Source organism: Ipomoea triloba, chromosome 11 (assembly GCF_003576645.1).
Source record: "Ipomoea triloba cultivar NCNSP0323 chromosome 11, ASM357664v1".
NCBI classification, from domain to species: domain Eukaryota; kingdom Viridiplantae; phylum Streptophyta; class Magnoliopsida; order Solanales; family Convolvulaceae; genus Ipomoea; species Ipomoea triloba.
The window spans coordinates 15,390,042-15,415,501 of record NC_044926.1 but is presented as its reverse complement, the minus strand read 5'-3'; the positions used below and the strand labels follow the sequence as shown (position 1 = coordinate 15,415,501).

General features: G+C 40.2%; 2 protein-coding genes across 4 annotated transcripts; one reads left to right on the top strand and one right to left on the bottom strand.

Moving 5' to 3' along the window:
- Positions 1 to 6,016: 6,016 nt before the first annotated feature.
- Positions 6,017 to 16,640, top strand: LOC115996275 (RNA polymerase II C-terminal domain phosphatase-like 4). Of its 3 annotated transcripts, none has more exons than XM_031235455.1 (7): positions 6,017 to 6,187; positions 11,733 to 11,959; positions 12,757 to 12,842; positions 14,887 to 15,176; positions 15,515 to 15,703; positions 15,797 to 15,835; positions 16,231 to 16,640. In XM_031235455.1, exons 2-7 carry the CDS (start codon positions 11,733 to 11,735, stop codon positions 16,432 to 16,434), a joined length of 1,035 nt encoding a protein of 344 aa, XP_031091315.1. In that variant the 5' UTR covers positions 6,017 to 6,187; the 3' UTR covers positions 16,435 to 16,640. The 3 variants fall into 3 exon arrangements, with proteins under 3 accessions (XP_031091315.1, XP_031091314.1, XP_031091316.1); XM_031235454.1 differs by having other exon boundaries at positions 11,718 to 11,959; XM_031235456.1 differs by lacking the exon at positions 6,017 to 6,187 and adding an exon at positions 11,087 to 11,326.
- A 5,272-nt stretch (positions 16,641 to 21,912) lies between these two features.
- Positions 21,913 to 24,804, bottom strand: LOC115995980. Its single transcript, XM_031235123.1, has 2 exons — positions 22,951 to 24,804; positions 21,913 to 22,806 (listed from the first exon to the last, which is right to left on the bottom strand). The coding sequence occupies exons 1-2, from the start codon at positions 24,802 to 24,804 to the stop codon at positions 21,913 to 21,915; spliced, it is 2,748 nt and encodes a 915-aa protein (XP_031090983.1).
- Between the last annotated feature and the right edge of the window lie 656 nt (positions 24,805 to 25,460).

Below are 25,460 nucleotides of genomic sequence, written 5' to 3'. Positions count from 1 at the left end.
AGTGATTCGTGAGAGTGTTCCGCAAGTTCACTGGGAGTTGATTTCCAGTGAACGGTTTCTCTGTTGTTGTTGTCTGTTATTCTCCTTTGTTTCTGATTATTGTTGGATTGTTTTGTTGGGTATTTTACCATGTCTTTGGAGTATTTATTCATGTCATTTATTGGGTATTTTATACCTTAGCTTGGAGTATTGATTCATGTCTTTGGTTTCCATTTTTGGGTATTCTTGATCTATTGATCCTTTGATTCATTATCTGGGAGTTGGTTTGTGTTCATATTTGAGATGAACACTTTGTTTTGGTTGCTTTGAGTGATGTTGGAGTATGAGGTTGTGATGGTGGTTTGGTTGAGGTTGTTGGCTACTATTGACTGTGCTACTATTGACTTCTGACTTTGGACTTCGGTCCCTGTGATTGGGTTGATTACCCCTGTGATTGGACTTCGGTCCCTGTGATTGGACTGTCGGTCCCTGTGATTGGACTTCGGTCCCTGTGATTGGACTTCGGTCCCTGTGATTGGGCTCATCACCCCTGTGTACCGGTTTTCCGGGTTTGGCTCTTGACCACTGACTTTGGGTTGGTCACCCCTGTGTACCGGTTTTTCCGGGATTGACTCTTGACTCCTGACTTCTGACTATGTGGTTTGACTTGGTTTGGTGGTTGGGTTGACTTGGTTTGGAGGTTGGAGTTGGGGTTCCTTCTTGGTCCGTTTTATGAGCTCTTTATGCTAATTCGGTCGATACCTTATGGATCTCGGTTATGGTTCGTTATTGCATTATGTTTTGTTGTTGGCTATTGGCTTTGTTTGACTGAGTCTTGGTTTGTGATTCGTTCAGCTTATTATTGTTGAGTATCGTTTTCAACTACTGAACAGTTCGTTGGTGTTTATATTCTATATGGGTGTGTAAACCTATTTACAAACTTACTATATATCTATACTCCCTTGCGGGTGTGAATGGTGGTTGCTTAGCATTCTTTTGCTAATGGTTCTTTGTGTGTTTTCCAGGTATGGAGTAGTTAGCGAGAGCGCGCTAGAGCTTTCCTTATGAGGATGTTTAGCCTTAGTTTACCTTGTTTAGACTTTGGTTTTGGCCTGTGTGCCTTGAGATATTATTAGTATACTCTGGATTAGTGGTTTGAGTACTTTCGATGATTGGGGATTATGTTTTGAGAATTTTATCTTGGTTTATATCTATGACAGCTTAGTCCGTTTTATGATTAGCCTGTGCATCTAGGCTGTGTTATACCTAGATGTGGCATGACTCCCCTTAGGTTTTAAATCGCTTCCGCTATGTTTTCGTTTGATGGTTGAGATTGGCAGCTGTTGTGTTAAGCTTTAGCTATCTCAGCCGGTGTGAGGTTGGGGGTGTCACAGTTGGTATCAGAGCCTGTGTTGAGGTCTNTTACAAGCTTATGTATATCTATATCTCCTTGCGGGTGTGAATGGTGGTTGCTTAGCATTCTTTTGCTAATGGTTCTTTGTGTGTTTTCCAGGTATGGAGTAGTTATGCGAGAGCGCGCTAGAGCTTTCCTTATGAGGATGTTTAGCCTTAATTTACCTTGTTTAGACTTTGGTTTTGGCCTGTGTGCCTTGAGATATTATTAGTATACTCTGGATTAGTGGTTTGAGTACTTTCGATGATTGGGGATTATGTTTTGAGAATTTTATCTTGGTTTATATCTATGACAGCTTAGTCCGTTTTATGATTAGCCTGTGCATCTAGGCTGTGTTATACCTAGATGTGGCATGACTCCCCTTAGGTTTTAAATCGCTTCCGCTATGTTTTCGTTTGATGGTTGAGATTGGCAGCTGTTGTGTTAAGCTTTAGCTATCTCAGCCGGTGTGAGGTTGGGGGTGTCACAGATACAATAGAGAGCCAATGATCCCTTTATACTTGGCTTGATCTACTTCGATCTTTACCTTTGTTATCAACGTCCATTTGTAAAGAAGTATTCATTGGGATCTTTCCGGATGATTTTCCATCAACTCCAAACTTCTTGATTAGATCCTTGGTGTATTTGATTTGGTTGATGAAAATTCATTCTTTACTTTGCTTGACTTGTAATCCCAAGAAATAATTAGTTCTCCCATCATAGTCATTTCGAATTTGCTCTTCATTAGCTCGAGAACTTCTTGCATAGTGACGGATTAGTGCTTCAAAAAAAGATGTCGTCGACGTAAATTTACACCAATAGAATGTGGTCACCATCCTTGATTCAGAATAGGGTTTTGTCAACTTTTCCTTTCGTGAATCAACAATTAATTAGGAAACACAAGAGGGCGACATACCAAGCTCTTAGTGCTTGTTTCAATCCATACAAGACCTTTTTTAGCTTGTAGACTTTGTTTTCACCCATATTCACCATAAAACCAGGTGGTTGCTCAACGTACATTTCATCTTCCAATAATCCCTTTAGAAATGCGCTCTTGACATCCATTTTGAAGACTTTGAAGGCAACATAAGCAAGAAAAATCCATATAGCTTCCAATCTTCCACCAGAGCGAATATTTCATCAAAATCTATGTCTTCCTCTTGATAATAGCCTTTGGTAACCAATCGAGCCTTGTTCCTAACAATGACTCCTTTTTCATCCATTTTGTTCCTAAATACCCACTTCGTCCCAATTACATTTTGGTGTGAAGGTCTTGGAACTAACTCCCATACATCATTTCTTTCGAATTGATGGAGCTCTTCTTGCATGACTTGTATCCAATCTAGGTCACTTAGTGTTTCTTCCACCACTTTTGGTTCAATTTGTGAAAGAAAGCAAGACATCATGCTTTCACTAATGGATGATCTTGTCCTCACTCCTTTCCTTACATCTTCCATAACTTGCTCTAGTGGATGATCTCTTAACCACCTTAGATCTAGCTGAAAATATGTTGGAGGAGCTTGTTCATCTACTTCATAGTTGTTTGTTGTTTCAGCTTCCACTTTTTTTGAAAGTTTGAGCGGATGTAGTTGGTTAGGTAGTTGAATGGTGAGGTCTTCTAATGATTCGGAATTAACTGCTCGGTTTATCTCTTCTACCATTCGATCCAACGCTTTGGATGAATGTTTCGGTTATGTATGATTGACTATTTAGACTTCCACTCTTTCGAGCCTTTTGGTTAGGTCTTTCACCTCTCGGTTGATGCTTCCTTCATCAAATACTACATGGATGGATTTTTCTACCACCATGGTTCTCTTGTTTAGTACTCGGAAAACTTTACTTATTACTGAATAACCCAAAAAAATAGTCCTTCATAAGCTCTTTCATCAAATGTTTTGAGATTTGTCTTTCCGTTATTGTGAATGAAATATTTGTTACTGAAAATGTGAAAGTAGTTCACAACTGGTTTCTTGCATTTCCAGAGCTCGTAGGGTGTCTTCCCACGAACTGTGTGAATTATGGAATGATTTTGGGTGTAACATGTTGTGTTAACAGCCTCAGCCCAAAATCTCTTAGGCAATCTGGAAAATGTAATCCTTGATCTTGTCGCTTCCTTGAGTGTTTGGTTTCTTCTCTCCGCAACACCATTTTGTTGCAGTGTTCTTGCAACTGATAGTTGATGAAAGATGCCAAACTCTCTATAGAAGTCCTTGATGATTTGAATCACGAACTCTATTCCTTGATCTGAACAAATCTTCACAATGCTTGTTCCTTTCTCATTTTGCAACTACTTTAACAATTTGGGCAGTTACCTCTCTATCTCATTCTTTTTCTTCAAGAATAAGTAAGTATACTTAGTGTAGTCATCTACTACCACTAGAGTATATTTTCTTCCACTTAAACTCACAAGGTCTACTAGCTCAAATAAATCTATGTGGAGTAGACTCAAAGGTCTAGAAGTTGAATCAATGGATTTGAACTTAAACGAAAATTTGATTTGATTCCCTTTTTTACAAGCTTCACAAACCCTATCTTTGTTGTAAGTCACATTTGGTAGTCCCTCTATTAAGTCTCCTCTGGCTAGCTTGTTGATTGCCTTAAAGTTGAGATGGTTTAATTTATTATGTCATTTCCAACTAAGGTCAAAATTACCCTTAGCTACCAGGCAAACATTTGGTCTAGACGAATCCCAATCTATCACGTAGATGTTCTTTCGTCTCCTTGGTCTCTTCATTGATGACATATCATTCATCCTTGGAGAATTCCACTTTGTAGCCCTTATCACAGAATTGACTAGTACTGAGTAGGTTGAATTTTAAGCCCTCAACGTATGAAACATCCTTTATAGTCAATCTGTTTCTTGAAATGTCACCAATCCCTTTTGCTTAACCATTCATCTCACCACAAAAAATAACCTTCGGACCACTAACTGTTTGGTAGTTGCACAGATTTGACATATCTTCAGTCATGTGCCTTGAGCATCCACTATATATGTATCAAATAATCCTATTAACTTGAAATAAAAAATTAATTTGATTTAAGTACCCATACCTTTTTGGTCCTTCATGGTTAGTGAGTTTAGGTATCCATTTGTACCTAGGGCCCATTAGTCCAAGTCTATGTTCAATGTAGCCATTACAAGAATTATAATCGTAAGCAATATTTTGGTAAATTCTAGACTTTTTTGGTGCATATATTTTTTGAAATTGGGGTCTTAACATATTGCTATGCACCCTAGAATAGAATTGCTACTTATGTTTAGGGAAACTCTCGAATTCTGCTTTTAGCATTGGTTCATTGACCATAAGCCAGTCATCATCATAAGGGTATAACCTTCATTCACCCTTCATTGGTCTTCTAGATAACCTCTGTGCTTATTGAACCTCTTGGGTAAATCATTCAGATGTTTATTTGGCCTTCTGTTTGAATGGTTATTCCCCGAGTAGTTGTTGGGTTTACCCCTAGAATATAATTGGAATGTCCTAGTACCCTTCCACTGTCTACCATTGATTCTTTGCTCATCAACCTTAGCACAAGCTTGTATCCTCATTTTAACTCTTGTTATTTCTTCTTCATTTCGATTAATCTTTCTCAATAGTCTAGGAATAATTCTTCTTGACCTTGCGCACATAAGAGGATCATACCATCTAACAAAACCACACATTTGCCCTCCCTACACAAAATCACAAAATTGAATTAAAAATTTTTAATTCGTCCAATGATGAAAACAAAAACCCTAACAAAAAATTAAGACTCACATGTTCGAATACCTTCTACCTGGATTATCATTTGTCCAAGAAGTTTGTAACTTCAATCGTTGGCCACATTGACAATTTGGAATGGTAACCAACTCACCATAGATGTATTCTTCTTTTAACGAGGTTTTCAATCGTTGGCCACATTGACAATTTGGAATGGTAACCAACTCACCATAGATGTATTTTTCTTTTAACGAGGTTTTCTCCTCGCCCTGTGATCCTAGCTGGCAAAGAACCACAAGGAGGTAAACCAGCCTAGGTTACCCATAGCTGACCGGCTCAGACCCAGGGGTTTGAGGATCGAACCTCCAACCTCTCGGTTGTAGGTAGAGCAATCTTACCACTTGAGCTGTCCTTACGGACACCATAGATGTATTCTTGATTCCTAGAAGATGAAGAACTTTCACTAGTATACCTTGTAGACATTTCAATAATGGAGGAACCACCCTATATTTTGGTCTATTTTGGAGCAATTCGATCGTCCAGTGAAGAAGAAGCTAGACGAGACAAGAAGGAAGAAGAAACAATGGAGCTTTGTGGTTGGTCTTCTGTGTAGATCAATATTTAATCGACCAACATAAGGAAGAAGAAAGGCATAAGTGTAAATGACAATTTTATCACTTCAATAAAGTCTATCTAACATACATGATAACGAAAGGACCACTGATGGAACAAATCTAATAGTCAAGGGTTTATTTCGTCCATATTAAAAAACGAGGACTAATTTTGAAAAATCATAATAGTCGGATGATCATTGCTAGAATTAACTCTTCTACGGTGGAAGAAATTTTTGGCAAAGTGACGTCGTTTCTTACCCTAATGCTGTACTAAGTGACTAAGTGAGTATCCTTGATCAATTTTTTACAGTTAGCTTTAACACCCAAAGCCAGCAATCCATCTAACTGCCTTCAACCGTTGCCTAGGAAGCTTGCACTGCCACCACCATCCGGGAAACTCAGCAGAGCCAGCGCCATCTTGGCAGCTTTTCATCACCGCCACCACCATCTTGGAAGCTCCGTAGCGCGACTATCATCGAGAGGACCTCCTAAAACATCTGGTAAGCCTTTTTCTACATGGTGGAAATAATTTTTTTTAATATATATATATATATATATATATATATATATATATATATATATATATTGGAACCCTAGAAATTGAAAATCTTGGAAATCTAAAGAGACTGGAAATGGAAATAGATACTCAGTGCCTTGTATATAATGTGTGTGGAACTGTGGAAATGTAACCCCTCGTCTTTCCGATAAGTCTAAGGGTCGGAAAATATATCTTTAGGCTATGACATTCATAAGATGATCTCCCGATATGTCAAGGGAATTTTTATACGGAGGTATAGTTGTCATTAAGCTGCGATCGTTCGTGCCGGTCACGAACCGTAAAATTTTCGAGGACGAATTTTCAGCTCGGATTTCCTTAAAAATTGATGATTAGGCATGTTATGACTAAGTATGAACTTCCTGCTTAGTTAAGTTGAAATTGGATGAGCTATAAGGGTCGAAATTTATTTCTGATCGTACACCGCGAAATTTCCGCAGTGTACCGAACCTAGCCCATTTTGGAGCTTTTGACTGGAATAAATTTGTGGTTTCGAAAATTATTCTTTCTGGATTATTTTCCACCGAAACTTTATCTGTTTGGACCACAACTGATATGTTGTGGAGATATTTTATTATTTTATTATTTTTTTTCCTAAAGCTTATCCCATAAGTTGGGATTAAATATAAAAGGAATTTTTTTTCCCTTTTCTTCCCCAAATGCCAAAAAGAGAGAGAGAGAGGTGTGATCATCTTCCACCATTTTTTCTTCCAAAGTTCCATAGCCAAATCCTTCTAAACTTCCAATTTATTCGGTAAGTTTTCGATATTATTCGGTAGAAAGCTTTGTAATCCTTCCTAGGTTATGAATCTATGTTTAATTTCTTGATACATGATGTTATGGTGTTGATTTTGAACCTAGGTTTTAAGGTGAAAATTGGGGAAAGGATCCAAAATTGCTTCCTAAGGTGTTAGAAATCCTTTACAAGGTAAGGAATTCCCTTAAGTTGGAATTAGTCACTTGAATTTGGATAATTGATTNTTATAATTTATTATTTATTTATGACAGAATTGGATTTGATAGCTTCAAGGTTTAAATTTTTTCTTTTCTTTTTCTAATATATGATGAAATTTTGTATTATTATTTGGTTTTGAAAGTCTCAATATAGGTTTTGAGAGGGGGGGGAGGGGGGGTGTCTCTGAACTGCCATCTTCTCTGTAACCTTTGGAGATGATCTAATCTTATAATTTATTATTTATTTATGACAGAATTGGATTTGATAGCTTCAAGGTTTAAATTTTTTCTTTTCTTTTTCTAATATATGATGAAATTTTGTATTATTATTTGGTTTTGAAAGTCTCAATATAGGTTTTGAGAGGGGGGGGAGGGGGGGTGTCTCTGAACTGCCATCTTCTCTGTAACCTTTGGAGATGATCTAATCTTATAATTTATTATTTATTTATGACAGAATTGGATTTGATAGCTTCAAGGTTTAAATTTTTTCTTTTCTTTTTCTAATATATGATGAAATTTTGTATTATTATTTGGTTTTGAAAGTCTCAATATAGGTTTTGAGAGGGGGGGGAGGGGGGGTGTCTCTGAACTGCCATCTTCTCTGTAACCTTTGGAGATGATCTAATCTTATAATTTATTATTTATTTATGACAGAATTGGATTTGATAGCTTCAAGGTTTAAATTTTTTCTTTTCTTTTTCTAATATATGATGAAATTTTGTATTATTATTTGGTTTTGAAAGTCTCAATATAGGTTTTGAGAGGGGGGGGAGGGGGGGTGTCTCTGAACTGCCATCTTCTCTGTAACCTTTGGAGATGATCTAATCTTATAATTTATTATTTATTTATGACAGAATTGGATTTGATAGCTTCAAGGTTTAAATTTTTTCTTTTCTTTTTCTAATATATGATGAAATTTTGTATTATTATTTGGTTTTGAAAGTCTCAATATAGGTTTTGAGAGGGGGGGGAGGGGGGGTGTCTCTGAACTGCCATCTTCTCTGTAACCTTTGGAGATGATCTAATCTTATAATTTATTATTTATTTATGACAGAATTGGATTTGATAGCTTCAAGGTTTAAATTTTTTCTTTTCTTTTTCTAATATATGATGAAATTTTGTATTATTATTTGGTTTTGAAAGTCTCAATATAGGTTTTGAGAGGGGGGGGAGGGGGGGTGTCTCTGAACTGCCATCTTCTCTGTAACCTTTGGAGATGATCTAATCTTATAATTTATTATTTATTTATGACAGAATTGGATTTGATAGCTTCAAGGTTTAAATTTTTTCTTTTCTTTTTCTAATATATGATGAAATTTTGTATTATTATTTGGTTTTGAAAGTCTCAATATAGGTTTTGAGAGGGGGGGGAGGGGGGGTGTCTCTGAACTGCCATCTTCTCTGTAACCTTTGGAGATGATCTAATCTTATAATTTATTATTTATTTATGACAGAATTGGATTTGATAGCTTCAAGGTTTAAATTTTTTCTTTTCTTTTTCTAATATATGATGAAATTTTGTATTATTATTTGGTTTTGAAAGTCTCAATATAGGTTTTGAGAGGGGGGGGAGGGGGGGTGTCTCTGAACTGCCATCTTCTCTGTAACCTTTGGAGATGATCTAATCTTATAATTTATTATTTATTTATGACAGAATTGGATTTGATAGCTTCAAGGTTTAAATTTTTTCTTTTCTTTTTCTAATATATGATGAAATTTTGTATTATTATTTGGTTTTGAAAGTCTCAATATAGGTTTTGAGAGGGGGGGGAGGGGGGGTGTCTCTGAACTGCCATCTTCTCTGTAACCTTTGGAGATGATCTAATCTTATAATTTATTATTTATTTATGACAGAATTGGATTTGATAGCTTCAAGGTTTAAATTTTTTCTTTTCTTTTTCTAATATATGATGAAATTTTGTATTATTATTTGGTTTTGAAAGTCTCAATATAGGTTTTGAGAGGGGGGGGAGGGGGGGTGTCTCTGAACTGCCATCTTCTCTGTAACCTTTGGAGATGATCTAATCTTATAATTTATTATTTATTTATGACAGAATTGGATTTGATAGCTTCAAGGTTTAAATTTTTTCTTTTCTTTTTCTAATATATGATGAAATTTTGTATTATTATTTGGTTTTGAAAGTCTCAATATAGGTTTTGAGAGGGGGGGGAGGGGGGGTGTCTCTGAACTGCCATCTTCTCTGTAACCTTTGGAGATGATCTAATCTTATAATTTATTATTTATTTATGACAGAATTGGATTTGATAGCTTCAAGGTTTAAATTTTTTCTTTTCTTTTTCTAATATATGATGAAATTTTGTATTATTATTTGGTTTTGAAAGTCTCAATATAGGTTTTGAGAGGGGGGGGAGGGGGGGTGTCTCTGAACTGCCATCTTCTCTGTAACCTTTGGAGATGATCTAATCTTATAATTTATTATTTATTTATGACAGAATTGGATTTGATAGCTTCAAGGTTTAAATTTTTTCTTTTCTTTTTCTAATATATGATGAAATTTTGTATTATTATTTGGTTTTGAAAGTCTCAATATAGGTTTTGAGAGGGGGGGGAGGGGGGGTGTCTCTGAACTGCCATCTTCTCTGTAACCTTTGGAGATGATCTAATCTTATAATTTATTATTTATTTATGACAGAATTGGATTTGATAGCTTCAAGGTTTAAATTTTTTCTTTTCTTTTTCTAATATATGATGAAATTTTGTATTATTATTTGGTTTTGAAAGTCTCAATATAGGTTTTGAGAGGGGGGGGAGGGGGGGTGTCTCTGAACTGCCATCTTCTCTGTAACCTTTGGAGATGATCTAATCTTATAATTTATTATTTATTTATGACAGAATTGGATTTGATAGCTTCAAGGTTTAAATTTTTTCTTTTCTTTTTCTAATATATGATGAAATTTTGTATTATTATTTGGTTTTGAAAGTCTCAATATAGGTTTTGAGAGGGGGGGGAGGGGGGGTGTCTCTGAACTGCCATCTTCTCTGTAACCTTTGGAGATGATCTAATCTTATAATTTATTATTTATTTATGACAGAATTGGATTTGATAGCTTCAAGGTTTAAATTTTTTCTTTTCTTTTTCTAATATATGATGAAATTTTGTATTATTATTTGGTTTTGAAAGTCTCAATATAGGTTTTGAGAGGGGGGGGAGGGGGGGTGTCTCTGAACTGCCATCTTCTCTGTAACCTTTGGAGATGATCTAATCTTATAATTTATTATTTATTTATGACGGAATTGGATTTGATAGCTTCAAGGTTTAAATTTTTTCTTTTCTTTTTCTAATATATGATGAAATTTTGTATTATTATTTGGTTTTGAAAGTCTCAATATAGGTTTTGAAAGTCTCAATATAGGTTAATTAGATATATAAAAATTTTGCTTTTAATCCTGAGTAATAATAATTTCTTTTAATCCAATTATAGGTACCTTTAGATGATTACATACGCTATAGCAAATTAGCAATCAAGATATGCAATGGAGATAGTAACAATTAAACAATAGAGATTAGTCAAGAGTCAATTTTGAAAGCAGTTAAAACAGGGGAAAGATGGCACCACAAAGTATAGTGGTTTGGCCTCCTTGACTACATCTATTACCAAGTTAAAGTGGCTTTTCTATCTCATCCTGCCACTAATAGCAGGGCTTCTTGGACTAGAATTTCTTTAAAAATAGAATTTTTCTCTTATATGAATTCAATTGTTTTCATATTATTACAGTTAATCTTCGACTTCTTAAAACAGATAAAGTTCAAAATATGTTGTGCAAAGGAGCTAATCTTCCTTAGAGTGCTATGGGTAAGAGGTATTAGAGTAGCTTTTGGAATTTTACTACTTACCTTTTTAACTATTTTGGTCAGGCTAATGTTTAAAATGATTAGACTAGTTGGCAATTGTTGGATGAATGGACTGAGTTTTCCCCTGCTCATGCCATCCTATATTTAACCCAGTTCAGATTGGGCTAAAAAAAAAATTTGGGAATTTTATATGACAAATCCTGCATAGGCTGTAAATAGGCACACACAGCCTATTCTCTTCGTCATTTATTGAGCAGACCTTCACATTTGGTTCTATATGCTAAAACTGGAGCAATTGGATTTCTTCAGTTCAGGTATGATCTGAAAATCCAAGCTTCCAGTCACTGTTTATGTATTTATATTACCAATTTAATTCTTATATTTGTCTTGATTTATGCTTGCATTGGATTTCAATTTTTGTTATAATATACGATGCATAAAACTATGGCTCTAATTATTGAGGAAAAAGAAAACCCTAAAACCCTGTGATTCTGTGAAGGTAACTATGGCTTTGTTTTCATAATTTTAATGCATCTATACTTCAGTGAGGGATATCTCCCCATATCTACACATGTATGGGTGCTTCTGTCTTTGCATTTGAATTTCTTTATGTTTGCAATGATTCTGTTAGTTTATTAAGGATTTTGTCTGAGTACATGTTGTATTAGCTGCCTCTTATAGTGTGGGATTCTCATCGATTGTTAGGGGGTATCTTTCCAGATGAGTCTGACAGCGGATTCCCCGGCACACTCATCAAGCAGTGATGATCTTGCGGCCTTCTTAGATGCAGAGTTGGAAACTGCTTCTGGTACATCATCTGAGCTGGAAGATGTGGAAGCAGGAGTAGAAGAGGGAGAGGAAGAGGGGAAGGATGATGAACAATATGAAGATGAAAATGAAGATTGGGGAGAAGATGGTGATGGCAAAGACGACTCAGATGCTACTAGGTACTTAAAAAGTATTTTGCTCTTCAATTGGTTTTGGATTTTAAAAATTGTGATTGGAAAGATGCTTCTAAATGCATGAAACGAAATTGAGACATAATAGATGGGGATTTTACATTTTTATGGGTTACATGCTTAAACTATTTGTTAGATTTTGGGGAGAAAGTTGAAAACTGAATAAAAGATGTCACATTGAGTTTCAAAGAGATATGAAGCAGTAATATTTAAGATGAAATTAACTTTTACGGATTGTAAAATGTAATAGTTAGCTAATGATAGTTACGTGGGGATGGTCTAAAAGGAAATATATCTGTAGCGTCTAGGTATGTATTACTTGAAAGAATGCTTCAGACATATATTGATAGTATACTGGCCAACTTTCCTGGGGAGGGGTGTGTCACACAAGTATTTGAAAGAATAGCCAAACATGTTGTAAAGTACAATATATTCTGGCTTTTTGGGGCATTAAAAGGATAATGACACAAGTATTTCATGCAAGTGCAACTGAATTTAGAACAAACAATGAAATAATATTTTCACATATCTCTCAAATTAACTTTTCCTAATGTGCTTGCCATACAATGAAGTACTGTTAATAGAACTGTTCTCATGCAATCCTCAGTAAGACTTAATCCTATTATCTGAGGCTTGTGTGCACCTTTTTGTATTCTAGTTACTGCTACAGAGCTAAGGATTAGGGGGAATCGATGGAAGATTATTTAAGATGATATTTTCTGTTACAATGCTTTTGCAACATGTAATTTTGTCTGCTTGTTTCTTCAATATTTTTGTTAATGTAGGATAAAAAGGCGCAGGGTGGCAATTGACGAATGCACAGGAGATACGGAGAGTTCAAAATCTCGTGGAGAACCAGCAGAGACTTCTGGTGGGCATGCTTCCATCTTCTATGAATCAAACTAGATCATTAGCACCATTGAACTTTCAAACAAATTTCTATACACAGACACATATATACCTTCATTTTGGTGTGTGACTTTAGTGGAACCCTTTTGGTGCATAGTATTCTATTTATTTGTGAATAAAGAAGGGTCATATATTCCTCTTAACATCAACTACATGTATAGTGGGTGGATGACATTGTTTTTGCCTAATATTTAAATGATTGTAGGTGTTTCAGTTAAGATGAATATGTGTACACATCCTGGTGTTATTGGTGGAATGTGTATACTGTGTGGGCAGTTAGTGGACGATGAATCTGGTGTGTCATTTGGGTACATCCATAAGGTATTTGTTGGATATTGTGATGGCTTAGTTCTGGCAAAATTACTATCTTCTACAATTTGTTTAATATTTTATCTTGGTACACCTTTTTTGTTTTCATATATAACTATATAAGCATCGTGTGTTCATATTTATGTAAATCTAGTGTAAAGATCTTTTTGATACAGCCATCAACCTTACATAGCTAAGTATGGTATGGATACCATGTATAAGAAGAGCAAAACTAGGTACTGTATAATATTTTCAAAAGCTTATATATTTTAGGGAAAAAGGGTCAAATACACCCTCCAACTTTGTGAAAGAAGTCAATTAGGCCCTCGAACTTTTGAAAGTTGCAATTAGACACATTAACATATTAATTTAGTGCATCAAGGCCCAAAACCCTAATTGTGATCTGCTATAGCAGGTCAATAATGCACCGGCGGAGCTCCGGCGACATTCTGACGAAGGCATGACCGGCAGGTCGCCGGAAAAGGTAACCAAACCAGTCACCTTCTCTGTTGTTGGAGAAGCTTCTCTAGTCGACGGAGAAGGCAACCGGTTTGGTCGCCTTCTCTGGTCGACGGAGACGGCGATCAGTTTGGTCGCCTTTTCCGGCGACTTGCTGGTCACGCCTTTGCCGGAGCTCCGCCTGGGCATTATTGACCTGCTAATATTGCAGGTCACTATTAGGGTTTTGGGTCTTGATGCACTAAATTAATGTGTTAATGTGTCTAATTGTAACTTTCAAAAGTTCGAGGGCCTAATTGACTTCTTATATAAAATTGAAGGGTGTATTTGACCCTTTTCCATATATTTTATGCTATCCAAGCTATGTTATGTGGTGAAGAAATATTTGTACTCCAGCATTCCCGCTTATGAAGTAGATTAAGTAAGCTGATTTTCATATTCACTTATTTTTGCAGAATTTAAGACTCACTTATAATGAGATTGCTAGATTACGTGAAAAAGACTTGAAGAACCTGCTACAGCATAAAAAACTTTATCTGGTTCTTGATTTAGATCACACACTACTAAATTCAACTAGGATCTCAGATATTTCGGCTGAAGAAGAATACCTAAAAGATACCCTTCTTGGTGTGACTTCTTTTTTCAGTTTTTATGTTTCTTTTTATCTATTGCATTTACATGTTCATATATTATTTGATTTATTTCTGTATATCTTTGCTCATATCACTTGGATAAGGTTGATTTATCTTCAACATAGGATCATATGTACTTCAAGAAGATGAAAGTTGTTCCCTCTCTTCATGTCAAAGATGAAAACTAAGTTGGTTAAAAATTTACAACAAGCCATGTTTAGAAAATAGATGCTCCATCCTTTTTTTATAGTGCTGGTTTTAGGAATGTTGCTGGACTTTCGATTGTTCTCATAGGGCCTTCACTATGTCTATTCCAGAGCATGTATCCACAACCCCCTCCCCCTCCCTGACACAATTCCAAGCTTAAAACGAACATGGGAATGGAGGGGATTTCATGTTCAATACCCTCTAATCCCTAAACCAAACAGTCGCCTGGACTATATAAGTAATTAGTGATTTTATCTATCTCTCTGTCTCTCCTCTTCTCAATCCCCCGTATCCCAGCCCCTTATATACTAGAAGATATTTTGTCTTTTAATCAGAGTTATAGTTTTATCATGACTCCAGATTCATGATTTGATAAGTAATTGTGAACCTAATGAACAGATGCTCTGAAAAGCAGCCTTTTTAGGTTAGACAGGATCCACATGATGACAAAGTTGAGGCCTTTTGTAAACAACTTTCTGAAAGAAGCAAGTGATTTATTTGAGATGTATATTTATACGATGGGTGAGCGTCCTTATGCGCTGGAAATGGCTAAATTGCTTGACCCTAGAGATGTGTACTTCCATTCTAGAGTGATTGCACAGGGAGATTCAACTCAGAGGCATCAGAAGGGCCTTGATATTGTTTTAGGGCAAGAAAGTTCTGTCCTCATCCTTGATGATACTGAAGTGGTAATTTTTCCCATATTTCTTGAAGTTTTAACCTTATCTTGTAATGTGGTGTTTGGCCTGATAGACTAAATTTTTTACTTTTGTAAATGAAGCTTGCTACAGAATCTCTTTCCTCGAGTGTATATGAGCTTTTACAATCTCATATATATTTCATTTTCCTTTTCTCATTCCACCTTTTTTTCCTTGGCAATGAGTGGACAAGACAGTTTCAGACAGTAATAAATATCTGATACAAACTTTGACTACCTCTTTTTCTTCCATTATGCTTTTTGATAACTTACATAATCTTCCTTTAAGCCAGGACAAGAATATTCAACAATTTCTCTTATTTGTTGTAGGTATGGGGAAAACACAAGGAGAATATAATACTTATGGATAGGTATCATTTTTTTGCTTCAAGTTGTCACCAATTTGGCTTTGATTCTAAATCACTTTCACAACTTAAGACTGATGAAAGTGAAGAGAATGGAGCACTTGCTACTGTTCTTGCAGTTCTTAAACGGATCCATGGTATTTTCTTTGATCAGGTACCCTAAATATAATGCCTTTTCTATTTAATTTAAATTTGTGACTTAAGCTTCAATGAATAAATTGCACTGATCTGGACCTCTTTTTTTCAGAAACGTGGAGACAATCTGCTGGACCGTGACGTGAGAGAGGTAAGAAGTCTGGTGGAGCAACTATGTTTACTTATGAAGTGTAGTTTGTGATTTTCTGCCATAGAATACTTCATCCAAGTGTATAACTAGGAAGCCCACTGAATTTCTGCATTTTTTGTTGGTGCATATAATGGGAGAGGGGATTTGAACCTGACACCTTTTGCGTGAAATTTTAGATTGATACTATTAGACTACAAGCCTCTTGGGTTCACTGCATTCCTGCATAAAGCATCTTCTTCAGGAAATCATTCTGTACAACTTTTTTCCTTTTACAATTTAGAATTTGCATGCCAAAGTATTGCTTAATAGTTTTATCATCGAGTTAGGTGATGATTTTCCCTTTTTCCCCCTGTTAGGAGTTATAAAGTTTCTTCCTCCTCCAAATGTCATGACAGGTGCTAAAAGGAGTCCGTAAAGAAGTATTGGAAGGTTGCAAAATCGTTTTCAGCCAACTTTTCCCAACCAAATTCCAGGCTGAAAATCATCACCTTTGGAGAATGGCTGAGCAACTGGGAGCTACATGCACCACGGAACTCGACCAATCTGTTACGCATGTGGTATCAATGGATGCCGGGATTGAAAAGTCTCGCTGCGCATAGCAAGAGAATAAATTTCTAGTCCATCCCAAGTGGATTGAAGCTGCCAACTATCTATGGAAAAAGCAACCTGAGGAGAATTTCCCAGTCACAGTCAGTACAACAAACAACAAATAGTTAACCTTGTCAAATCTGGGGCCATTTTGTTTATAAATATTATGCTATAGACAACTTTAGGTTGGTTTGCTCGGGTTCTAACAATTAGGTTAGCCATGTGACGGTAATAATGTGTTACCGGGTATGTAATCTGAGTATTATTGAAGTAAGATGGTACAGTGTTTGAGTGCAGTGCTTAGTGTACAAGTGAGTTTAGTATGTCTTTGTCTAAGTTCAATTGTCGTCCCCCCAACTACGTGGTTGTGAGTCCTTTTATTCCTTCCAGCTCAGTAACGGAGCATTGATGAGGAGTTGAACGTTTGAACGTTGGACATCAATACCTGAGGTGTTGAATGCTGAGGAGCTGAACGTCGGTCATCAATGCTGAGGAGTTGAACGTTGGCCATCAATGCTGAGGAGTTGGACCGTTGCGCATTGATGCTGAGGAGTGAGGTGTCTTGGTAGTTTGAACGGCAACTGTCTTGGTTATGACAACGGTTCCGGGTCGGGTACCCAATTACCCTGTCACCAGCCCCCCACTCCCTAGCTAGCGAGAATGGCTGAGGTAGTTAGGGAGTATCAACCGATGTTTGAATGGATCGGCCTTGGAACTTGTGGAAGAAGATTTGGTATGTTGATTTCTGGAAGGAAATTTTACCGGAAGGAAACTTCACAGATTTGTGGAATATTTCCTAATTTCCCTGCGATTTTGTTTCCTTGTATGAGCCGGCTTCGTATGTATATATGGACCCTCTCAGAATCTGTGTCTTTCACCCCCCCCTCATTACGTTAGCTTAGCTGGGTTCATCATGAGTCCAAAGAGAGCAAGTGCTGCTGGAACAAGTGCGGGGACGAAGAGGCGCCGATCGTTCCGTTTGATGGAGCTGGCCAGACGTGAGAAGTTGAAGCAGAGGAAGGAGCGTGGGCACGAAGTTGGGGATACCGTTGAGGATCCACTAACCCTTCCGTCAGATGGGGAAGAAGAGAAGGATGCCGTGAAGCAACCGAAACAAGTTTCCCGTGGAAGAAAGTATGGCCATCGTCCTTGTGCCTGATGATGAGCTTCCTTTGGCAGTGGAGTATCCCAAGTCCTCGAAGACCTAGATTCTTGAGTAGGAGTTAGTAGTGTGAAGTGTAATAGTGCGTGATGGCATTGAATGTTATTGGAATAAAATAAAACGTTTACTTCGAATCATTCTTTTTTTTTTTTTTTTTTTATCCTGACTTCAGCCCGTGCCTGATCACGGTGTTGTGACTTCGGCACGGGCCGAAGCCACGCGGCGGCCTCGGCCAGCGCCGAGGTCACGTTCGCGGCGTGACCTCGGCACTGCATGACTTCTATACATTATTTTTTTTTTGAGTTCAGCTTCCCTAATTATCCGGGATAATTCAGGATATGTGCCAAGATTTGTTTTAGGAAATCCCATTGATACTAGGAATATTGGGTTTCCTTATACAAAACCCTAGGGTTTTGTATAAAAACCCTTCTCCTTCTTTTGTACTCAACCCTTCTTTCTTTCGTAAACATTCAACCTACCGATTGCATTCCTGCTTCCAACTATCCTGGTAAGTTGAATTTTTTTTTTTTTTTTACGCACTCCCACCTCGGCACCGTGCCGAGGTCACGTGGTTTGTGACTTCGGCACGGGGCCGAGGTCGCATGACCTCGGCGCTGGGCCGAAGTCACGCGGTACCGTGACTTCGGCGCTGGCCGAGGTCACGGTAAGTGACCGTGCCTCGGCGCTGGGCCGAGGTCACGGTACGTAACTGCGCATTTTTTTTTTAGCTCAGGGCTTTGCTTGTGTTGAACTGACAAGTTTGTTTTGTTTTTCTTTCTGTTGTGCTGATAGGTTGGTGATCGCACCTACCAATAACCAGGTTAGTTCCCCTATGGACTCGAATTCAAATTTGTGCACGGAGTCTTCTGGCAATGAATCTTCATCTTATGATGGTGAAGATACATTGACCTATGGTGGTGACACCGAGGCATTGGCCCATGGTGATGACACCGAAGACGCTTCCGCTCTGTTTTCCTCTCCTTCCGAAGAAAACACCGTAGATCTCGATCCTCCTGCCCCTTCTGTTAGTCGTAAAAGGAAGAGGCGCCAGATCTCGTATTCCCCCATTGATAGTTCACTTATCGAGAGCACCTATCGCTGTCTAAAACCTGGCGATGTAGAAGATATCCAAGGTCTAATGTGTGGGAATGTTAGAATTGTCATCCTTGGGCATGATGTTAGCATCATGGAACCCTAGGAGCCCTCCTTTTTTGGTGTTCACCTGTTGTCCGTGCAGGTTGGACTTAGGTTTCCCCTTCACCCTTTCCTGATCGAGTTTCTGAATTTTTATGAAATAGCCCCAGGTCAGCTTGCCCCAAACGGTCACAAGGTTATCGCAGGATTTCTTTCTGTGTATCGCCAAAAAGGAATGAAACCCTCCTTAGGTCTCTTCCAGTCGTTGTTTCGAGTCATGAGGGCACCTAGAGAGGGTAAGGGTTTCGTGTGTATCGCTTCTATGCCTCGTAAGCAGCTTTTCGATGATCGTCCCTCCTTCAACAAGGACTGGAAATCTAGGTTCTTCTTTGTCTCCCTAGGTATCCCTTCTCCTTTTGCTGTCACATGGGGTACCCGAGTTAGATGCCATCCAACTTTAGACGAGAGTCCAAATATGCTTAGGAAGGTCAAGAAACTTCTGAAGGGTGGTCCTTTTAAGGTTGTCGAGAGTACTTCTGAGTGGTGGCTTCGGGATTTGGGGTTTAAAAGGATCCGGCCAGCTGCCCTTGACGTACCCGGTACCCCTCTCGGTGTTTAGCTGTTTCTTGTATGCTGTTTTCTTGTAATTGTGTGTCATAACTTGAAGTTGTTTGTAGGTGCTATGTCGTCGAAAGGTGCTATACCGTCAAAAGCTGTTCGGTACTTGTCGCAAAGTGGGCAGGATCCTCCCCCTCCCAAAAAAAACAAAGCTGACAAAGAAGGAAAGAAGAGTCAAGCCTCAACACCCGGTGGAGGAGCCTGTAACCTGACGCCTCCGCAAACAAGATCTTCCACTCGGCCCCCGGCTCCTACTTCGGATGTGGATCCCTTGCCCGAGGGATCATCTGCCCCGCCCCCCGAGCAAGGGGAAGCCTCGCCAATGCCACCTCCGCGCCTTCGCACCAACTTGATCCGGCTTGGTATGGATGTGCTTCCCGGGAAGTCTATCTTAGGAGGTAGTATTGACGCCCCCGCGCTTGTCCGCAGCCTCATTTCCCCAGTAGATGCAGAAATTCTCGAGGAGCAGAGCTTGGCTGTGCTACGGGAGCGTTATTGCAAGATGGCTATGGAGTCTATGTTGATAGGGGAGGTCTTCATTCGCAGTACGAAGCTATGTTCCACGATGCTCGTAAGCAGAGGAAGAAACTCGCACAAGACCTACTGTTGCGGGACACCGAGCTGAAGAAACTAAGGGAAGAGAACATAACGCTGAAAACTGATTACTCACAGTTAGAGCAGAAGCTGAAGGATGAGCGAAAGGAGCACAAGGAGACTCGTGCTACTGTTACCAAGCTGGAGGGATCTCTGGAAAAGGCGCGGCAGACTTATAAGCAATCATCTGAGTTCCAGGATGACGTCTGGGAGTTCATGAGCATTCCTGAAGCTATAAAGAAGTTTTCTAAGTCCGAGGCTGGTCAGACTGCACTTGAGGCAGAGTCCCAGCTAGCATTCAACCTTGGACTGTTCACCATGCAGCAACAGATTTACCCGGTGCTTAAGGAAGAGAATCCTGATTTTGATCCTCAAGCTATGGGCTTGCCTAAGTTTATGGAGAATCCTGACCCTGATAATGAAGCTGATACGGGAGTGTCTGATCGTCCTGACAACACCAACACTGCTGCCCAGGATGCTGCTGAGGATCCCGCCACTACTACGAAGGATGCTTAGCCTATCTGATTTACTTTTCGTCGTTATCCACATTCGTACTGTTTTTGAATACTAGTTTCGTAGTTATTCGTGTTTTGAACACTTGTATTGTTTTTTGAATACTAGATTCGAATTGTTTTGATCACTTGTATTGTTTTCTTTTTTTTTTCTTTTTTTTTTTTAAACTATGCCGAGGTGAGACCCCGACACTGGGCCGAGGTGAGACCTCGGCATTGTGCCGAGGTGGGTACCTCGGCACCGTGCCTTCACCTCGGCATTGTACCGAGGTTTCATTTTTTTTTTAAACCTTCTATAACGCAAATGAAACATAGAATTCTATAGAGTCTTTATTCAAATGGATTGGACGGACCAACATTGTGGACGGACCAAGACAACCTGGACAGACCAAGACTTGACCTCCTACCGATAAAATTTCGTTAAGTGTTCTGAATTCCATATTCTGTCAATCAACCTGCCTCCTACTATCATCAACTTGTAGGTTCCTGGGCGAATCACCTCGTCTATGATATACGGACCCTCCCATTTTTTCGCGAACTTGCCTCCTTCCAAGGGTTGACTGGCTTCCCTCCTTCTCAAAACATAATTGCCTACTTGGAAGTATCTGGGTTTTGCTTTGGCGTCATGATAGGACTTCAACTGCCTGTTGTAGTTTTCCATCCTACAGAACGCAGCTTCTCGCTTTTCATCTATGAAATTGAGATCGGTTCCTTGTTGGATCTCGTTTTGCTCTGCCTCGTATTCTTCCATCCTTCTACTCGGTGTCATCACCTCTGCTGGAGCTCGAGCTTCGAACCCGTAACTCAAGGCGAAAGGAGTTTCACCAGTAGCCCTCCTTGGGGTTGTGCGATAGGTCCAAAGGATGCTGTCCAGTTCCTCAACCCACGCCCTGCCAGCTGCTTCCAATTTCCTCTTCAAACCATCAAGGATGGTTCTATTGGCATTCTCTACTTGACCATTCGCCTGTGGGTATGACATCGCCACCCGGCTGTGCTTGATGCCCCATCTCGTCAAAAAGTCTGAGAACTCTCCGCCTTCGAATTGACGTCCGTTGTCAGTGATTACTTGGATGGGGATGCTGAAGCGGCATAGTATGTTCTTCTCTGCAAACTTTTTACACCTGGCTGCTGTGATGCTAGCCAGAGGTTCAGCTTCCACCCATTTGGTGAAGTAGTCAATGGCCACGATAATGTACTTCCGGCTTCCNTTTTTTTTTTCTTTTTTTTTTTTAAACTATGCCGAGGTGAGACCCCGACACTGGGCCGAGGTGAGACCTCGGCATTGTGCCGAGGTGGGTACCTCGGCACCGTGCCTTCACCTCGGCATTGTACCGAGGTTTCATTTTTTTTTTAAACCTTCTATAACGCAAATGAAACATAGAATTCTATAGAGTCTTTATTCAAATGGATTGGACGGACCAACATTGTGGACGGACCAAGACAACCTGGACAGACCAAGACTTGACCTCCTACCGATAAAATTTCGTTAAGTGTTCTGAATTCCATATTCTGTCAATCAACCTGCCTCCTACTATCATCAACTTGTAGGTTCCTGGGCGAATCACCTCGTCTATGATATACGGACCCTCCCATTTTTTCGCGAACTTGCCTCCTTCCAAGGGTTGACTGGCTTCCCTCCTTCTCAAAACATAATTGCCTACTTGGAAGTATCTGGGTTTTGCTTTGGCGTCATGATAGGACTTCAACTGCCTGTTGTAGTTTTCCATCCTACAGAACGCAGCTTCTCGCTTTTCATCTATGAAATTGAGATCGGTTCCTTGTTGGATCTCGTTTTGCTCTGCCTCGTATTCTTCCATCCTTCTACTCGGTGTCATCACCTCTGCTGGAGCTCGAGCTTCGAACCCGTAACTCAAGGCGAAAGGAGTTTCACCAGTAGCCCTCCTTGGGGTTGTGCGATAGGTCCAAAGGATGCTGTCCAGTTCCTCAACCCACGCCCTGCCAGCTGCTTCCAATTTCCTCTTCAAACCATCAAGGATGGTTCTATTGGCATTCTCTACTTGACCATTCGCCTGTGGGTATGACATCGCCACCCGGCTGTGCTTGATGCCCCATCTCGTCAAAAAGTCTGAGAACTCTCCGCCTTCGAATTGACGTCCGTTGTCAGTGATTACTTGGATGGGGATGCTGAAGCGGCATAGTATGTTCTTCTCTGCAAACTTTTTACACCTGGCTGCTGTGATGCTAGCCAGAGGTTCAGCTTCCACCCATTTGGTGAAGTAGTCAATGGCCACGATAATGTACTTCCGGCTTTTGGTGAAGTAGTCAATGGCCACGATAATGTACTTCCGGCTTCTGGTGAAGTAGTCAATGGCCACGATAATGTACTTCCGGCTTCCCGAGCCCTAGTCAATGGCCACGATAATGTACTTCCGGCTTCCCGAGCCCGTGGGCAGGGCCACGATAATGTACTTCCGGCTTCCCGAGCCCGTGGGCAGGGTTCCCACCAAATCTATTCCGCATCTTGAGAATGGAATTGCTGTGCTCACCGGAGTGTAGTTGGTCGCGGGTCGTCCTGGCAATGTCTGGAATTCTTGACACTTAGGGCATCGCTTGGCGTATTCTGCGCAATCCTTCAACATCTTTGGCCAGAAGAAGCCTTGCAGCATGATGCGTCGAGCTATGGTGTATGCTCCTTGATGCGCGGAGCACACTCCTTCGTGAACTTCTCTCATCATCAACTCTGCTTCGTCAGGGTATACACACTTCAAAAGTGTGCCATTATAGGATTGTTTATATAACTTGTCTTCCAATATCACGTAGCTGGGTGCCCGCAACCTTGCTAGTTTTGCATCTTGCTCGTCCGCTGGTAAAGTGCCATCCTTCTTGTACTTTGTGATGTGGTCAATCCAACATGGCTCTCTGGATTGCACGGGGCAGACCCATGAGATGTCGATGCTGGATGTCTCCAAATCCTCAACCCGAGCAATCTTGCGAATGTGACCGGGGATCCCAGTGCTCAGCTTGGAGAGCATGTCAGCGTCAGCATTCTGTTCTCGAGGTACTTGGTGAATTTCATACCCTTCGAATTCTCGCAAGGTTCGCAGCACTGCATCCCTGTACCTTTGCATGTTCCCTTCATTGGCTTCATATTCCCCAGTCACCTGACCGACCACTAACTTAGAATCACATCGGATGCGAATTTTTTCTGCTCGTAGTCCTGCTGCTAACCGCAGTCCGTTGAGGAGGGCCTCATACTCTGCCTCATTGTTAGATAACCTGAAGTGGAACCTGATTGCATAGTAAGCGCGGAATCCTTCTGGGGTGATGAGCACTACTCCACCCCCACAACCTTTACTATTGGATGAGCCATCCGTAGACAAGGTCCACCATCCCCCATCTTCATTTTCCACCTGCTCCGTCACATCGCGGGCTGTGCATTCCACTATGAAGTCCGCAAGGGCTTGACCTTTGATGGCGGGCCTTGGTTTGAATTCAATGTCGAACTGGCTGAGGTGCATGGCCCATCTCGCCATCCTAGCAGAGTTAGTGTTTCGTAAGAAACTCCCTAATGGTTGATGTGAGAGTACATGGATGGGATGAGCTTGGAAGTAATGGGCCAACCTTTTAGAGGCGGTGACCGCAGCAAACACTGTTTTCTCCACGGCAGTGTACCGTAGTTCTGCGTCGTGTAGAGCCTTGCTCACATAGTAAATGGGACGCTGAGTCCCCCCTTCCTCTTTGACCAACACGGAGCTGATCGCACCCTGAGATATACTCAGGTATAAGAGTAAGGTTTCACCCGCCTCTGGTTTTGCAAGCAGTGGCGGGGATAGCAAATATTTTTTCAAGTCATTGAAGGCCGACTGACACTCTGGGGTCCATTCAAACCCCTTATTCTTCTTTAGTATCTGGAAGAAGGGAAGGGATCGTTCGGCCGATTTAGATAGAAATCGACCCAAAGCCGCTAAGCGACCATTGAGTCTTTGGACTTCTTTGATGGACCGCGGGGGTTCCATGTCCAGAATGGTTTTTACCTTTTCTGGGTTTGGTTCTATCCCATTTCTAGTAACCATAAATCCCAGAAACTTGCCCCCATTGACTGCGAATGTGCATTTCTTAGGGTTCAGGCGTAAATTGAAATTTCTCATAATAGAAAATACCTCGTTAAGGTCTTTGACATGAGAGACACCTCTACGGCTCTTGACGTTAAGGTCTTTGACATGAGAGACACCTCTACGGCTCTTGACAATCATGTCGTCGACATGAGAGACACCTCTACGGCTCTTGACAATCATGTCGTCTACGTATGAGACACCTCTACGGCTCTTGACAATCATGTCGTCTACGTATGAGACACCTCTACGGCTCTTGACAATCATGTCGTCTACGTATGTCTCCATGTTTCGTCCTAGTACTTTCCCAAACAACTTGGCCACCATCCGGGTGTAAGTTGCGCCTGCGTTCTTGAGGCCGAACGGCATGACCAAGTAGCAAAAAATGCCTTCTGGGTGGTGAACGCGGTCTTCTCAGCATCCTCCTCATTCATGAATATCTGATGGTACCCACGGAAGGCATCCATGAAGCTCATCAATTCGCATCCTGCCGTCTCATCCACCAGCTGATCAATGTTTGGCAAGGGGAATCGATCCATAGGGCAGGCTCTGTTGAAATCTGTATAATCCACGCACATTCTCCACGTGGAACCTTTTGGGGCTAGGACTACGTTGCTCAACCACTCGGGATAATAGATCTCCTTTGACATGTCCTGCTTGTGTCAACGCGACCACCTCGTTTTTCACAAAGTCCCTCCGTTCAGCCGACATGTATCGCCTTCTCTGTTGTATTGGTTTCTTGGTAGGGTCCACGGCTAACTTATGGGTTATGATGTTTCGATTGATACCTGGCATGTCTTCTGGACCCCACGCAAAAACTTATTTAAACTGTCGGATGACTTCGACTATCTGGGCTCTTAGTTCTGGTGCCTACCCAGTGCCAATCTTTATGACCCTATCTGCTCGTGCGGGATCGACCACCACGTCTTCCGTTTCGGATGCGG

What these genes read in the sequence shown, in the direction of transcription:
- LOC115996275 (XM_031235455.1), top strand. Translation starts at nt 11,733, where the DNA reads ATGAGTCTGACAGCGGATTCCCCGGCACACTCATCAAGCAGTGATGAT. An exon ending in GACGACTCAGATGCTACTAG is followed by an intron (nt 11,960 to 12,756) that starts GTACTTAAAAAG and finishes TTGTTAATGTAG; the next exon opens with GATAAAAAGGCGCAGGGTGG. An exon ending in TGGACCGTGACGTGAGAGAG is followed by an intron (nt 15,836 to 16,230) that starts GTAAGAAGTCTG and finishes ATGTCATGACAG; the next exon opens with GTGCTAAAAGGAGTCCGTAA.
- LOC115995980 (XM_031235123.1), bottom strand. Translation starts at nt 24,804, where the DNA reads ATGGAGACATACGTAGACGACATGATTGTCAAGAGCCGTAGAGGTGTC. An exon ending in CCGCGACCAACTACACTCCG is followed by an intron (nt 22,807 to 22,950) that starts GTGAGCACAGCA and finishes GCCATTGACTAG; the next exon opens with GGCTCGGGAAGCCGGAAGTA.